At 41.4% G+C, this 15,081-nt stretch overlaps 2 protein-coding genes across 2 annotated transcripts; both read left to right on the forward strand.

The window, feature by feature from the left end:
• The first annotated feature begins 601 nt into the window (after positions 1–601).
• On the forward strand, positions 602–5,866 carry ctsh (cathepsin H). The gene is made up of 12 exons (XM_086208975.1): positions 602–945; positions 1,082–1,113; positions 1,268–1,373; positions 1,483–1,553; positions 1,641–1,745; positions 2,738–2,824; positions 2,903–2,958; positions 3,046–3,127; positions 3,218–3,286; positions 3,374–3,480; positions 4,386–4,511; positions 4,633–5,866. Exons 1-12 carry the CDS (start codon positions 870–872, stop codon positions 4,700–4,702), a joined length of 987 nt encoding a protein of 328 aa, XP_086065101.1. The 5' UTR covers positions 602–869; the 3' UTR covers positions 4,703–5,866.
• A 1,501-nt stretch (positions 5,867–7,367) lies between these two features.
• On the forward strand, positions 7,368–11,974 carry LOC147258879 (homeodomain-interacting protein kinase 2-like). Its single transcript, XM_086208974.1, has 12 exons — positions 7,368–7,575; positions 7,681–7,866; positions 7,956–8,137; positions 8,336–8,459; positions 8,580–8,699; positions 8,774–8,863; positions 9,000–9,184; positions 9,294–9,554; positions 9,733–9,912; positions 10,032–10,211; positions 10,399–10,577; positions 10,705–11,974. Exons 1-10 carry the CDS (start codon positions 7,390–7,392, stop codon positions 10,204–10,206), a joined length of 1,689 nt encoding a protein of 562 aa, XP_086065100.1. The 5' UTR covers positions 7,368–7,389; the 3' UTR covers positions 10,207–10,211; positions 10,399–10,577; positions 10,705–11,974.
• Positions 11,975–15,081: the final 3,107 nt, after the last annotated feature.

The raw sequence follows: 15,081 nt of genomic DNA on the forward strand, positions 1-15,081 counted from the left end.
AATAGATAAAACTTTAAACCTCAAGCTAGATAATAATGATAATAACCTGCAAAACACAACAGCAGCATTTAGGGTACTAAACCTGTTACCATGGGCTACTCGTCTCCCTTACTCTGGGGTATAGTGCCGATGTTTGTCTCCCCCTAGTGGCAGTGAGAGTCATTACAAGATCCCTGTAGTCTCCCATGGCCCACACAGTTGGTGATATAAAAACAGTGGATGAATTGTTTTGCGCATGAAAGCTTATTGTTTTCAGAACTTTTTCTACGATTTTTTTTTTTGCAGAATGAAAAGATATTATCCCCATTAACACACAGATTTCCCTGTTGTGGGATCAATAAAGTTCTATCTATCTATCTATCTATCGTTAAGATAGCAAAGGGGGGGGGGGGTGCTTTGTCCCACAGTGACAAATGTGTCACATCTATGCATCTCCACTAGCTGGCAATGATAGGCTACTACACTCAGTAAATAATGTTCTCTTGTATGTGCATTTTAGCAGCAGAACTAAGAGAGGTGCCCTTGTTTCACTTGGCCACCCGGCACCAAATTTTCTGTGCACGTCATTGCGTGTTACAGTCATTGTCCTCCGTTTTACTTTCACTTTGGTGTGCGGCGTTAGAAAGAAGTTTCCCATCGATTCATGTGTTTGAATTGTTGCTGTTTTTTCATGGTTAGACTTTAAGTTTGAAGAGCTTAAATTGCAACAAACGGCTGAGGAAAACTGGGAAACGACAACAGCGAAAGTTACGTAAACTTGATTTGTCCTCTGATTGGCTGCCATTGTCTTTATCAGAAGGGGGAAATACCAGCCCCCGCAGCGCACCTCGGGACCCGGGTCGCCTCACTTTCACTCTTGGCTGTCAGTGATGAAGGTGACGATGAGGACTCTGCTTCTGTTCGCTTTAATGACCGTAGCTTCCGCCTTGCACCTTTCGCAACAAGGTAAATCTGCACAAATCACTGACTTTTTTAACTGCATCATAAGCTTGAAGCCAAACTTTACTTTTATTATTGTCTTCTTTCACTCAGTTTATTGCACGCTTCTTCTTCTTCTTCTTCTTCTTTTGTTCTTTCTCAGACGTGACTCAGTTCCAGTCATGGATGGTGCAGGTAAAAGGCTTTGTTAACAAAGCTATAATCAAGGACAAATACGCTCCGAATAAATCACTAAACTCTTTAAGTTTGAAGCTGAAACTGCTTTTCAACCCTACTGGCCAACTATATTTAATCTCTTAATAATGCAAGATTATTTTTCCTCTTACAGTACAACAAAGTGTACAACATGGAGGAGTACTACAACAGAATTCAGATATTCTCTGAGAACAAGAGGAAGATTGACAAACACAATGAGGGAAATCACTCTTTCACAAGTACATACTTTTTATGATCGCTTTTCTGAGTTCAGTTTATGTTTCAGCTTGATTTGCCTTTCTGATTTGTTTTGGGGTTTTTTGAGGTTTATTTCCTGTCTGTTCACAGTGGCTCTAAACCAGTTTTCTGACATGACATTTAGTGAATTTCGTAAGTCTTTTCTCTGGTCTGAACCACAGGTAAAGTCCTCCACGGAGCAACAGTCTGTATTTAAAGATTTAAAGGGTTTATTGAATTGGAAAGTCAGTAATTATCAACTTTTACAGAACTGCTCTGCAACAAAAGGGAAGTATTCTAGCAGCAACGGACCGTATCCAGACTCTGTCGACTGGAGAAAGAAAGGAAAATATGTGACGGATGTGAAGAATCAGGTAAAAATCAAGTTATTTTCTTTCACTGATATCAAACTTGACGACACAAAGCACCGCACTGGGGAAAAGTAGATTGAAGTTGAATGGATTTACCTCGTTGAATCTCACAAAAAGGTTTGTTCTCTAACAAAACTTGTTGCTCCAAATAGAGTTCTCATTTCCGCTTCAGATAGTTCAGCTCCTACTTCTCTTTCTAACTCACTACTGGGTTGTAACCGCAGCTGCGCCACACTCAACCTCTCTCACTCTTGACATTATAACTTGCAGCAGGAAAAGCACAGATTTCCCGAATAACATTAACGAGCCACCTGACATCGCCCGCGCTGTAGATTCTGAGGTGGGATGTAAAAAGTTACCCAAATAATTTGTATTTTGTTTGAAGTAAATCAAACAATTCAATAAAGCTCTTTGGAATGTATTTGGAAAGTGTTCACTTGCTAGTCAGGAAAAAAAACAAAAAACCCTGAAGAACCTGAAATAAATCGTATTCCTAAGCGCCGCCATATTTCAAAGCGGGACTAAACACAAAACCAAGCCACCGGTGAGTTCCCATCTTCAGGGTGAAAAGCTGAAACATGGCTAACATATGACAAAAAAGCTCATTTTAAAAAAAGGAAACTTTTTTTAAACATCTCTTTTTTTTTTGTTTAACTTTTATTTAGACAGGGACGGCCACAGTGAGCAAGCTCTAATGTACTATGACGCCCTGTTACAGTGCAAACAAAACACAAGACAGTAACAACTAAGGTAAAAATGGAATAAAGTCATAAATAACATAGAAACACAAGGAATAATACAGGTGGAATAAAGCCTATTAGAAACACTGAGAACATGTGAGTACGTGGGTTTTTTGGGGGGGGGGGGGTTTGGAAGTAACTTTATCAGTCATTCCCTGGAATTGACACAATCATTTCCTTGCATGCTTTCGCATAGGTGCAACATGTCATTGAATGACAAACAAATTAGTTCTCCATTTTTTACGTTTTGCACAGCAAAATTGCGGCAGTTGCTGGACTTTTTCTACAACCGGCTGTTTGGAGTCAGTTACTGCTATCGCCACTGGGAAGCTGGTACCGCTGGTAAAAACTGCTGACTATGAAATACTGTCAAACAACTGTGACGCTTGCCTTCTGTGACCTCATCTTCCTGTTCTTTAGTCAGAGCAACAGCTGGTGGATTGCGCTCAGGACTTCAACAACCATGGATGTAACGGGTGAGAGTCAGCCAGATGTGTTCCCCCCCTTTGGGTAAAACCCTGTGTGTGCAGCTAATTGTTATCCTGTGTGAATTGGTCTTCTAGCGGTCTTCCCAGCCAAGCTTTTGAATACATCATGTACAACAAGGGACTGATGACCGAGACGGACTACCCATACACAGCTTTTGTAACTAAACAAAATCATTTCAACTCCTTTAATTAAAAAAAAGTGTAAATAATACACAATTTAAGTGGTATAATTGTGTTCTTAAAACAGGAAGGTATTTGCAAGTATCACGCAGAACTGGCAGCTGCTTTCGTGAAGGATGTGATGAACATAACGGAAGTGAGTGAACCTCGTCGTCCTCATCGTCTACGTCTTTAATTCATCATCGGCGAGTGGTCCATTTTTTTTTCTTTCCTGTTGTGTCAGTACGATGAGATGGGGATGGTGGACGCTGTTGCCACGCGTAATCCTGTCAGCTTTGCCTTTGAGGTGACCTCGGACTTCATGCACTACGAGCAGGGCGTGTACACCAGGTGAGAACACGTCACACGTCTGTATGTGCGTGAGTTTGTCTACTTTCAGTTTATTAATCAGTTGACGGTGAACAGGAGGCGCGGGGGGAGGTCGCCAACTGAAAGAAGCCATTCAGAGGCGCAGTCAGCGAAATGCTCTGTAGAAGTTAAGAGGCTTGTAGGGAAAACTCATCAGGTGACATATCGTCACCTTCTTAAATAATCGCCTATGTGATGTTTTTCAAGTTTTTCAGCAAACACAAAAAAACTGGAGACAAAACATCATAAGGAGTTGATTCAGGCAAAAAAAACTTGTCCCAAAAAAATGACTTCAGCAGTTATTTTAAGAAGGTGACGATATGCTGCTGAAACATTTTGTTGTGGGATTTTAGGTGTCATATCTGATAATATATAGTTTAAAACTTTACAAAGGCTTAATCTCGAGGTTGATGAAGTTACAAGTCTGTCTTTCTCCAAACAAGACGAGAGGATCTGTCCGTCATGTACAGATTTTTTACCAATTGGAAGACACTTGCGATGGGGGAGTTAACCGGCTTATGACCAATAATATCAATACAATATTGTAACAATACAAAGCACCCTGTCAAATAAATCTGTGCCAATTTTAGTACCATTGTAGGTATAGTTACACTTTGAAAAGTTGCATAAAAATAATTGTAATGTTTGTTAAGCAAAGCTGAAGACAGCAACACGTCTAAGCTGATGAAACACCTGGTCTAACAAATTATATCTAAAGCTGCTAACGTTAGCAGCAAGAAGGGATAAAAGATGAAAGTGGAGCTTTTTTTTGTCCCCTTTTTGCAACAGAATTTCATGTTAATGTCCATTTCTGGAATGTAAAGTAGCAAAAATTTCGTTCCTCATACTTCAACCAGTCGTGTCTTTTTCTTTTGTTTTGTTTTTAGCACTAAATGCCACAGCACTCCAGACCAGGTCAATCATGCAGTGTTAGCAGTGGGGTACGGAGAGGAAAATGGCATCTCTTACTGGATAGTAAAGAACTCATGGGGCACCAGCTGGGGGATGGATGGGTGAGTCTTCTGTTTACCATACCGGTCTTGTGACCGGGATCTGAGGCCACAACACAGAAAACAGTGCGAAATACTTGAGCGATAACAGGATGGTGATATGAAACATTAATTTCTCTTACAGTTATTTCCTCATCGAACGCGGGAAGAACATGTGTGGACTCGCTGCCTGCGCGTCTTTCCCAGTGGTGTGATGGCTGCATGGTACTAAACTCCAGAAGGACGCAAAGAGATCAAATCCAACTATTTTTTTAATATACTGATAATAACCAGTTGCCTTTCATGATCATTATACAGAACTGTGTTTCTGAAGAAGCACCATGAACATTCCAAACCATACCATAAAATGATCAATGCAGATTCATTATCATTCAATGATTTGTTGCTAATTTCATTAAAAAAGAAACTATGTTGAATCCATGAGTCTTTGATTGAGTGGAGAGTGTTGCAGCTGGATAATGGCTGCATAATAATAATTGAGACACGTTTCCCACAGTTGTCAAAATGATTTATCTAATTGTCGATTACATTTGAATTGTGTGGAGAATGAAATATTTTCTTACCTCTAAAAAAATGGATGTATCCTGTGTTATAAAAAGTAAAATATATGCTCTGAATAGCAGCCCCAATGATTTTTCACTTGCCAAGAATCACTATTTGGTAGAACAACAACAAAAAAACATATTGAATTTAATCATTTTATGTCAATAGAGCATAAATAAGAGGGGTTATTCATCATATGCAGATAAACAAATTTATATGAAAATTAAAGCAGCAAGCAGTGTGCCTGAGCCTCCTTGTGCCAGTGGCTGGGTCGCAGGAGTCTCCCTGAATCCAACGGTGTATTTGGTAAATAGGTGGGACTTGTAGTTTAGGAGTTAGGAACCTCAGTGTGATGCAAAGTTTGAGTGCAGAGCTGAGAGCTGTGCCTTTAAGAACCCCCTCCCCTGCTGCTGTCTGCCTCCTGTGTGAGAGTGGAGAGCAGAGGAGGACTTTTGGACAGTTTTTAGTGTGAAAAAGTCTCCTAATTCCCCAGATGTTGTCCATAAGTGGAATGTAATGTCACATTTTTGTAGGGATTTTTATCAGGAATTCAGTGGTGTGTTTTGTGAAGGTGTGGGAGTTATAGTTTAGACGTGACAAGTGAGTGTTTGAGAGTATTGTAGATAAACTTATTCATATATTTGCTTTAACTGTAGATTAATCCATACATATATATTTGCTCAAACTGTAGTCAAATTTATACATATATTTACTTAAAATAGAGTGCAGGAAACAAGGCAGTGAAGCGCAGACCAGATTGTATAAGAGTGGACACAGGTGAAAAGGTCACAACAGGGAACAGCAGGAGTGTAGCTCATGGCTAGCATCACTCCCTCCAGCTAATTAAGTCAGAACAGAGTCCACAGAATTTCTACGGTAGCATGAAGTAGTGGGAGTCAGAAGTAGATACGAGCAAGGTCATGAATCAGGACAAGAGAGGTTTTTGTCTTCACAGATGCAACAAAAAGTATACAATGGGAACAGATGGTGCTGGCACGCGGTCAGACAGAAGATTCTGCAAAATAACACAAGATCAAAAATACACACGTGCACGCAGAAGCGCTCACATAAGCACCTCCTTGAAACACATAAATACTGGAGAAGACAGTTAGATCGTTGGACTTCTTGCCCCAACGCCAGGGACGACGCATCTGCGTATGCTGACTCCAGGATCGGGGAAGACGATCTCCAGAGCTCTGTATTCTTTGCTGTTAATCTGAATAAATTCTTTTGAACTAACTAGAAGGTGTCCTCTCCAGATTTTGAACAGTGCAATATAGACTCTGTGGGTCCTTCTGATTGATTAATGATGACTTGTTGAAAAATTCCTACAGTATGTACCAGGAGGGGACACAGGCCCCCCGTTGGTCTCTATTGTATGTGAAAAAAGTGTCCCTGACTTTGAGGGCTTATAAAATCCACACCGTGTGAATTAAATAAAAACTTCTGATAACTTTAGATTTTTTAAGTGTCCTGAGTCATGTATAAAATTTTGGAAGCGATACCATGAACACCCTAGGAGGAGATAGCGTTTGTTTGGGGTGTGTAAATGTCCACATTTTGACGGTTTTGTCCATTTTGTGGACTTCCCTGGGTTTTCGGTTGGGCGTGTCAGTATATGACTTGTGCTTCTTGATGAGACAAATAAATCTGTGTTGATCCCATGTCTGTACGGCATTCCTAGGTGTAGTTATGGGCAGAAATGTGTTTTTGTCTCCCTAGGTTGTTTTTTTTGGGACTATAGACATGTTTGCCAGACCAGATGTGTGTGCAAAATTTGCTGAGTTTTTGAGCGTGTTTAGGGGGTCAATTTGAGTGTGAGTGGGCATAATAGGGCCTCCGTCCCAAAGGACCTTCTCTCCCTGTGCCTCCGTGGGTTCTCTCTGGTACTCCAGCTTCCTCCCACCGTCCAAAGACATGCATTGCAATGGTTGTCTGTCTGTACGTGTTGGCTCTGCGATGGACTGGCGACCCGTCCAGGGTGAAAACCCCGCCTCTTGCCCGTAGCTGACCCCCTCCCCCGCAACTCTTAACAGGACAGGATACCGTATTTTCTGCACTATAGGGCGCATCTGATTATAAGGTGCATCTGATTATAAGGCGCACTGTTGGTTAAAGGCTTTTAGGTGCACCTTATAGTGCGGAAAATACGGTAAGTGGAAGAAAATGGATGGCTGGATGGTTCATGTCAGTGATCCCTGTTTGGCTTGTCAGTCAAGTGTTCAATCAACATCACAGACATCAAACAAGCAGTCAGATCAACCTGTCAAGTCCAAACACAAGTCCATATATGAACGCTTCCTCCTGCAATCCACTTCATACTGCAGACGGTTGAGAGATGGCATCACAATCGTTCCCACACGGTTGGATCTCCTCCAACTCTGCCACCTATAAGATTCTTTCTCTTAAGGGACAGGGCGCTTTTGGCAAAGTTGTCAAATGTGTCAACTTGGCCAACAACAAGACTGTGGCCTTAAAAATGATAAAAAATGAAGGCATTTATGGTCTCCAGGCCAAAGTAGAGGTAGGAGGACAGTGACCACCACACTCATCAAGATTTCATTATATCCCACCTGCGATGATACTTTGTTCCGATAACTCTGAAAATCTCCTCCTCAAACATCCTTAGATTGAGTTCCTGAAGAAAATGAAGCATCTGAACAAGCAAAATATTGTCATATGGAACGATGCTTTTTCCACCGGAGGACAGCTTTGTCTGGAGTTTGAGCATCTGGACAAGAGCTTGAGCGATCTGATGAAGGAGAGGCTGCACAAACCCTTACGCCTTAATCAGATTCGGCCAATTGTCTACCAGGTAAGTTCAGCCATGTTCTTCTCTGCTTTGGAAAACAGTCCAGAAACGAGGTCACGACAGCTCTTGTTGATCTTCTTTGTATTTTTCAGGTGGCAAACGCGCTGAACCACCTGAAGGAGGCTGGAATTGTTCATGCCGACCTTAAACTAGAAAACATCATGTTGGTGGACCATCAGCAGCAGCCCTATAAGGTCAAATTAATTGACTTTGGCCTGTCTTCCTTTGTGTCGGAAGTCAGGCAGGGCTTAGAGCTGCAGACCCTTCCATACCGGTGAGTAACTGGAGCCATAATTGCTCTGAGTGGATATGAATATTCACATTTTCCCCCTCATCTGTTCTCACAAACTATCATGTTTGTGACTGCAGTGTTGATTGAAGAACTCACTGTGTTTCCTATATTAATTATTCAAGTTTTATCAAAAATAATGCAAGTACACTTGATGATCTTGCCTGCTCTTTTTTTTTAAAGGTGCCCAGAAATCATTTTGGGGGCTCCCTACAATGAGGCCATCGACATGTGGTCTCTGGGCTGCGTTGCTGCCGAGCTATTCATCGGTCGCATTCTTTACCCTGGGTACAATGAGTATGATATGGTTAGTACCCTCACAAGTCTCTTCTGCTCCTAATTGAGTTATTGCTCATGGGAAAGTTGTTTCCAATCATGGAAACTTTAGATTGGACCTCTGTGACTAATTTTGTGTTTTTCTCTTCAGCTACAGTTCATCAGAAACACCCAGGGTCCAATTCCTGATGGTTTAATTGCCTCTGGAAGGAAGACCTTACAGTTCTACAACAAGTTCTACGGAGATGGAACCTGGACATGGAACCTCAAAGTATGGAACTAATGATCAAGTGTCTTAGACCAAGTTCACAAAAACGAAGGCTAACAACCACATTGTCTCTTCAGTCACCAGAGCAGTTCAGCAGGATGACCAAGATTCATCATCCTTTGGAGAACTTGAAGTGCAGGCTCCGCTGCTTCGATGATCTCCTGGCAGTAAGTTGTCCTCTGTAAAAATGAGCGTACATATAATATATGCTCAAACATATCCATGAGCTTTTCTTAACAACTCTTAGAGCTATTAGAAGATCCCTCTGACCATGCTGGTATTTTGTTTGTTTTTTTTATTCAGTTCCAGCGTGACATTTCCACCAACCCCGTGGATGGACCTGTGGAGAAAGCTGATATGCTGATGTTCGTGGACATGCTGAAAGGGATGCTCCAGCTGGATCCAGGCAAGCGGTTGACGCCTCAGCAGGTGATGATGCATTCTTTTTGTAGCATGCGCCACCTGATGGATCACCCGGACACCCCCCAGTAAGTGAAAACCCAGATTACTTCTTAAAATGCCAAATTCAGATAAGTCTGATGATGATATTTGTATTTTGTATTCTACGGCTGAATGATTTTTTTCCTTGTCCTGCAGCTTACATTACTGCTACAAGGTAATGGCCAACTGTCAGAGGACAACTGTGTGCGTCCAGAACGGGCCTGAGTCCTCTAGGATTACCCACCAGGCCCCCCATACTGGTCCTCGGTCTCAGCCCCCATCACATCATCACAACAGTGGCCAAACCACCGAAAAACGGCAAGGGGAGAAGAGGAAACGTGATGATGAAGATGGGGCTGAGACCTCCTCTCATCTCCCGAAGAGGATAAAGCAGCAGGACGGTGGTGATCAGCACAGGTAGGCTCACCCTCCAGCAGTCTCATCATTTTGAGTTTGTACAGAAGAGATGAAGGATTTAAAGGAGATATTTTCAATCAGTCACCCATATGCAAATGTTGAAAAGACTGACGAGACTAGAGTTTTGTGTCATTTTGAGCCCAGCAAAGTTTTGAAGTGACAAATATTTTTCTTCCAGGATGGCCCACCCGGTACCTGACCCTGCTCCTCCTTCCACACACAGTCGTGACCATCATCATGGACAGAGGACTGAGGAGACGATGAGAGGGCAGAAGAGAAAACGTAGTGACGATGAGTCTGTGCCCTCTTGTCATCTCCGCAAGAAGAGAAAGACAGAAGATGGTGGCAATAAGCACAGGTAAGAATTTAAAAGAAGCCATACGGAAATGTATAAAAGACTGGTGAGAAGATTTGTCACTCCAATGTGTAATATTTTGAGCTCAGCAAAGATTTAAAGTGACAAATATTTGCCTCCAGGACGGACGACCGGGTTCCTGACCCTGCTCCTCCTTCTCGACACCAGCAGGACCCTGAAAATGGATGGGCAAACAGGGAGATGATGAGAGGGCAGAAGAGAAAGCGCAGTGACAGTGATTCTCTGCCCTCTTCACATCTCCCCAAAAAGAGAAAGAAGGAAGATGGTGGCGTTTAGCACAGGTAGGGCTCACCCTCTTCATCAGTCAAATGATTTTGATCTCATTTGCAAAGGAGATTAAGAATTAACCGGAGCCATTTCAGGATCAGTCACCGATAGGCAAAAGTATAAAAAGACCTTGGTGAAAAGATTTTTCATGAAATATTTTGAGCCAAGCAAAGATCTAAAGAGATAAATATCGGCCTGCAGGATGGCCCACCCCGGTTCCTGACCCTGCTCCTCCTTCGATGCACAGCCAGGACCATGGACAGACGACTGGGGAGACAGTGTGAGGACAGGAGAGAAAGCGCAGTGACGAAGATGAATCTTGTGCGTCTTCTCATCTCCCCAAGAGGGCAAAGGACAAGAGATGGTGGCGATGAGTGCAGGTAGGGTCACCTCACATCAGTTTGATCATTATTAATTAGGTCAGAAAAGAAAAATTTGAATTTAAAATTATTTAAGATGATCTGTATTCCAATTCTAAGTATGCGATTGAAAAATATCTGTTTCCAGGATGGCCCCTCCATCTCCATATCACCATCCTCATCTTGACTCAAGGAGCAGACCATCAGCACTCATGGAATCCAGTGTAGCCGGCAGATATCCAGTCCAAGACGTCCTTGTTTGTCTGCCGCTCATTGTTTACAGTCCATACAGTAACTGAAACGGTTGCATGGGGATGAAAGAGGAAGAATATGAGAGGATGGTTAAGACGACAGCCGTTTCACCCGCTTGAATTTCGGCCCATCCGCTCATTTCAGCCTTATGTCCCATGGGAGGGGAGTATTTCGGCCAATCCTTTCGGTCTCATTGGTACACCACAAAGACGGTTTATGTCGTCTCAACCGAGGCCCGCTCAAACTGAACTTGTCCAAGCCTCTCACATGAAAAATGTAAATCAGCAGCCTCCCTGTCCTAACATGTTGTATTTGTACAAATAAATGTCTTTTTTCAATCCTTCAACTGTAATTGGACAATAAATGAACAAATAAAATCTCTCCTCCAAAAATTGTCTCCATATTGCAGTGAATGTATTTGTGTTGGCCTGTGATTCTGGGAGCTCTGTTACCAGGGGCAATGACCCCCATTCTTTTCATGGCAAAGAGTTCCAAGTGAGAGTCCAGATAAAGAAGAATTCAAAATACTCTGAATGTACGTCTTATTTGAAGAACAAGAATTTCGCCCATAATCAGGAGTCCAGGGGGACCAGGAAAATCTATTTTAGCTCATTTCTGATGCAACATTTAATCATTTTTAATATAACTCCACTTTGTATTTAAATGATAAAAATAATAATTTTATGTTAAACGTAAGTTGTTTCTGTAACACCGACTGATTATGAAGCTGACACTCAAAGCACTAACGTTGTCTTGGTGAATAACTGTGCTCAGTCTACATGAAGGTCACATCTGTGCGTAACGTTCCCATGAGGAATCACTGATAGCGCCCAACAATACAAGTATGACTGTGTAGGAGTGAAGGAGATGAGATGTTCTGAGGGAGCTGATTTAACCTCATCTCACAGCCAGCCTTGTACATTTTTTGTGGATGTGTCCATTAAAGTGTCCGGTGTAAGCCATCTCTGAGTCTCCAGCCTGTGTCTTGTGTCTGACGAATTCCTTTGTCACAAAAAAATTCCTCTACAAATGTATTTCGAAAGTAGTCTCTGTCACAGTTGTGGTCGATGTATTACTTGTAAAACTCATTCTAGATCTAGGCTAACATTATACTCATAGACCAAAACTGTTTGTCAGCCATTCTCTTGCTAAATTCACATCGTTCATCATCAAGACTTTAATGAAATGAAATTTGGGCATGCTACGACCTGGATTACTTTACTTAGTTAATTACTGGCAAATAACGTTAGCCAAAACCAATACAAATGGTGAACGACTGGAAAATGGATGTCAATGTGTTTCTAAGCATAAATGATCATTGTAGCACGTAATGCTACATTGTAATGAAGATACGTAACCTGGTAGTTGTTTTGGCTTTGTGTGCTACCACTATCCAGCCAGTGCTGTGATGATTATGTCAAGCCAAATAGACTAAAATCAACAAATAAAACAAATTTTATCAACTAATTATGCTTTTTGTCTCATTTTACTGACAATAGCTGACATTAATCGATTTGTTTCCAAAAAAACACAACGTCAGCCTGATAATACAACAGCGCTGGCCCTGTAGCTAACGGGCGGTGGTGAATAGCTGCTAGCTAATGTTAGCTAAATCGTTGTTGGCCCAGATCACTGGTGAACATTATCAACTAGCTAGCTATGGGGCTAGCACTGCTATTGTGCCACAGTGTGAAATCCTAACCCTTGTTTTCTGCTGCGAATACAGGTTTTGCTTTACCTTTCAGGTATCATCAATAAGCAAAAGGCAGCTGTAACGGTGTACCAGAATGGGGTTTGATTCCCTACACGTCTGTATGTGCGTGAGTTTGTCTACTTTCAGTTTATTAATCAGTTGACGGTGAACAGGAGGCGCGGGGGGAGGTCGCCAACTGAAAGAAGCCATTCAGAGGCGCAGTCAGCGAAATGCTCTGTAGAAGTTAAGAGGCTTGTAGGGAAAACTCATCAGGTGATATATCGTCATCTTCTTAAATAATCGCCTATGTGATGTTTTTCAAGTTTTTCAGCAAACACAAAAAAACTGGAGACAAAACATCATAAGGAGTTGATTCAGGCAAAAAAAAACTTGTCCCAAAAAAATGACTTCAGCAGTTATTTTAAGAAGGTGACGATATGCTGCTGAAACATTTTGTTGTGGGTTTTTAGGTGTCATATCTGGTAATATATAGTTTAAAACTTTACAAAGGCTTAATCTCGAGGTTGATGAAGTTACAAGTCTGTCTTTCTCCAAACAAGACGAGAGGATCCGTCCGTCATGTACAGATTTTTTACCAATTGGAAGACACTTGCGATGGGGGAGTTAACCGGCTTATGACCAATAATATCAGTACAATATTGTAACAATACAAAGCACCCTGTCAAATAAATCTGTGCCAATTTTAGTACCATTGTAGGTATAGTTACACTTTGAAAAGTTGCATAAAAATAATTGTAATGTTTGTTAAGCAAAGCTGAAGACAGCAACACGTCTAAGCTGATGAAACACCTGGTCTAACAAATTATATCTAAAGCTGCTAACGTTAGCAGCAAGAAGGGATAAAAGATGAAAGTGGAGCTTTTTTTTGTCCCCTTTTTACAACAGAATTTCATGTTAATGTCCATGTCGGGAAAGTAAAGTAGCAAAAATTTCGTTCCTCATACTTCAACCAGTCGTGTCTTTTTCTTTTGTTTTGTTTTTAGCACTAAATGCCACAGCACTCCAGACCAGGTCAATCATGCAGTGTTAGCAGTGGGGTACGGAGTGGAAAATGGCATCTCTTACTGGATAGTAAAGAACTCATGGGGCACCAGCTGGGGGATGGATGGGTGAGTCTTCTGTTTACCATACCGGTCTTGTGACCGGGATCTGAGGCCACAACACAGAAAACAGTGCGAAATACTTGAGCGATAACAGGATGGTGATATGAACCATTAATTTCTCTTACAGTTATTTCCTCATCGAACGCGGGAAGAACATGTGTGGACTCGCTGCCTGCGCGTCTTTCCCAGTGGTGTGATGGCTGCATGGTGCTAAACTCCAGAAGGACGCAAAGAGATCAAATCCAACTTTTTTTTTTAATATACTGATAATAACCAGTTGCTTTTTGTGATCATTATACAGAACTGTGTTTCTGAAGAAGCACCATGAATATTCCAAACCATACCATAAAATGATCAATGCAGATTCATTATCATTCAATGATTTGTTGCTAATTTCATTAAAAAGGAAACTATATTGAATCCATGAGTCTTTGACAGTTGAGAGTGTTGCAGCTGTATAATGGCTGCATAATAATGATTGAGACACATTTCCCACAGTTGTCAAAATGATTTATCTAATTGTCGATTACATTTGAATTGTGTGGAGAATGAAACATTTTCTTACCTCGAAAAAAATGGATGTATCCTGTGTTATAAAAAGTAAAATATATGCTCTGAATAGCAGCCCCAATGATTTTTCACTTGCCAAGAATCACTATTTGGTAGAACAACAACAAAAAAACATATTGAATTTAATCATTTTATGTCAATAGAGCATAAATAAGAGGGGTTATTCATCATATGCAGATAAACAAATTTATATGAAAATTAAAGCAGCAAGCAGTGTGCCTGAGCCTCCTTGTGCCAGTGGCTGGGTCGCAGGAGTCTCCCTGAATCCAACGGTGTATTTGGTAAATAGGTGGGACTTGTAGTTTAGGAGTTAGGAACCTCAGTGTGATGCAAAGTTTGAGTGCAGAGCTGAGAGCTGTGCCTTTAAGAACCCCCTCCCCTGCTGCTGTCTGCCTCCTGTGTGAGAGTGGAGAGCAGAGGAGGACTTTTGGACAGTTTTTAGTGTGAAAAAGTCTCCTAATTCCCCAGATGTTGTCCATAAGTGGAATGTAATGTCACATTTTTGTAGGGATTTTTATCAGGAATTCAGTGGTGTGTTTTGTGAAGGTGTGGGAGTTATAGTTTAGACGTGACAAGTGAGTGTTTGAGAGTATTGTAGATAAACTTATTCATATATTTGCTTTAACTGTAGATTAATCCATACATATATATTTGCTCAAACTGTAGTCAAATTTATACATATATTTACTTAAAATAGAGTGCAGGAAACAAGGCAGTGAAGCGCAGACCAGATTGTATAAGAGTGGACACAGGTGAAAAGGTCACAACAGGGAACAGCAGGAGTGTAGCTCATGGCTAGCATCACTCCCTCAAGCTAATTAAGTCAGAACAGAGTCCACAGAATTTCTACGGTAGCATGAAGTAGTGGGAGTCAGAAGTAGATAAG

This window comes from Aulostomus chinensis, chromosome 7, assembly GCF_037954235.1.
Source record: "Aulostomus chinensis isolate RoL2024-O1b breed Wild chromosome 7, RoL_Achi_v1.0, whole genome shotgun sequence".
Classification (NCBI taxonomy): Eukaryota; Metazoa; Chordata; class Actinopteri; order Syngnathiformes; family Aulostomidae; genus Aulostomus; species Aulostomus chinensis.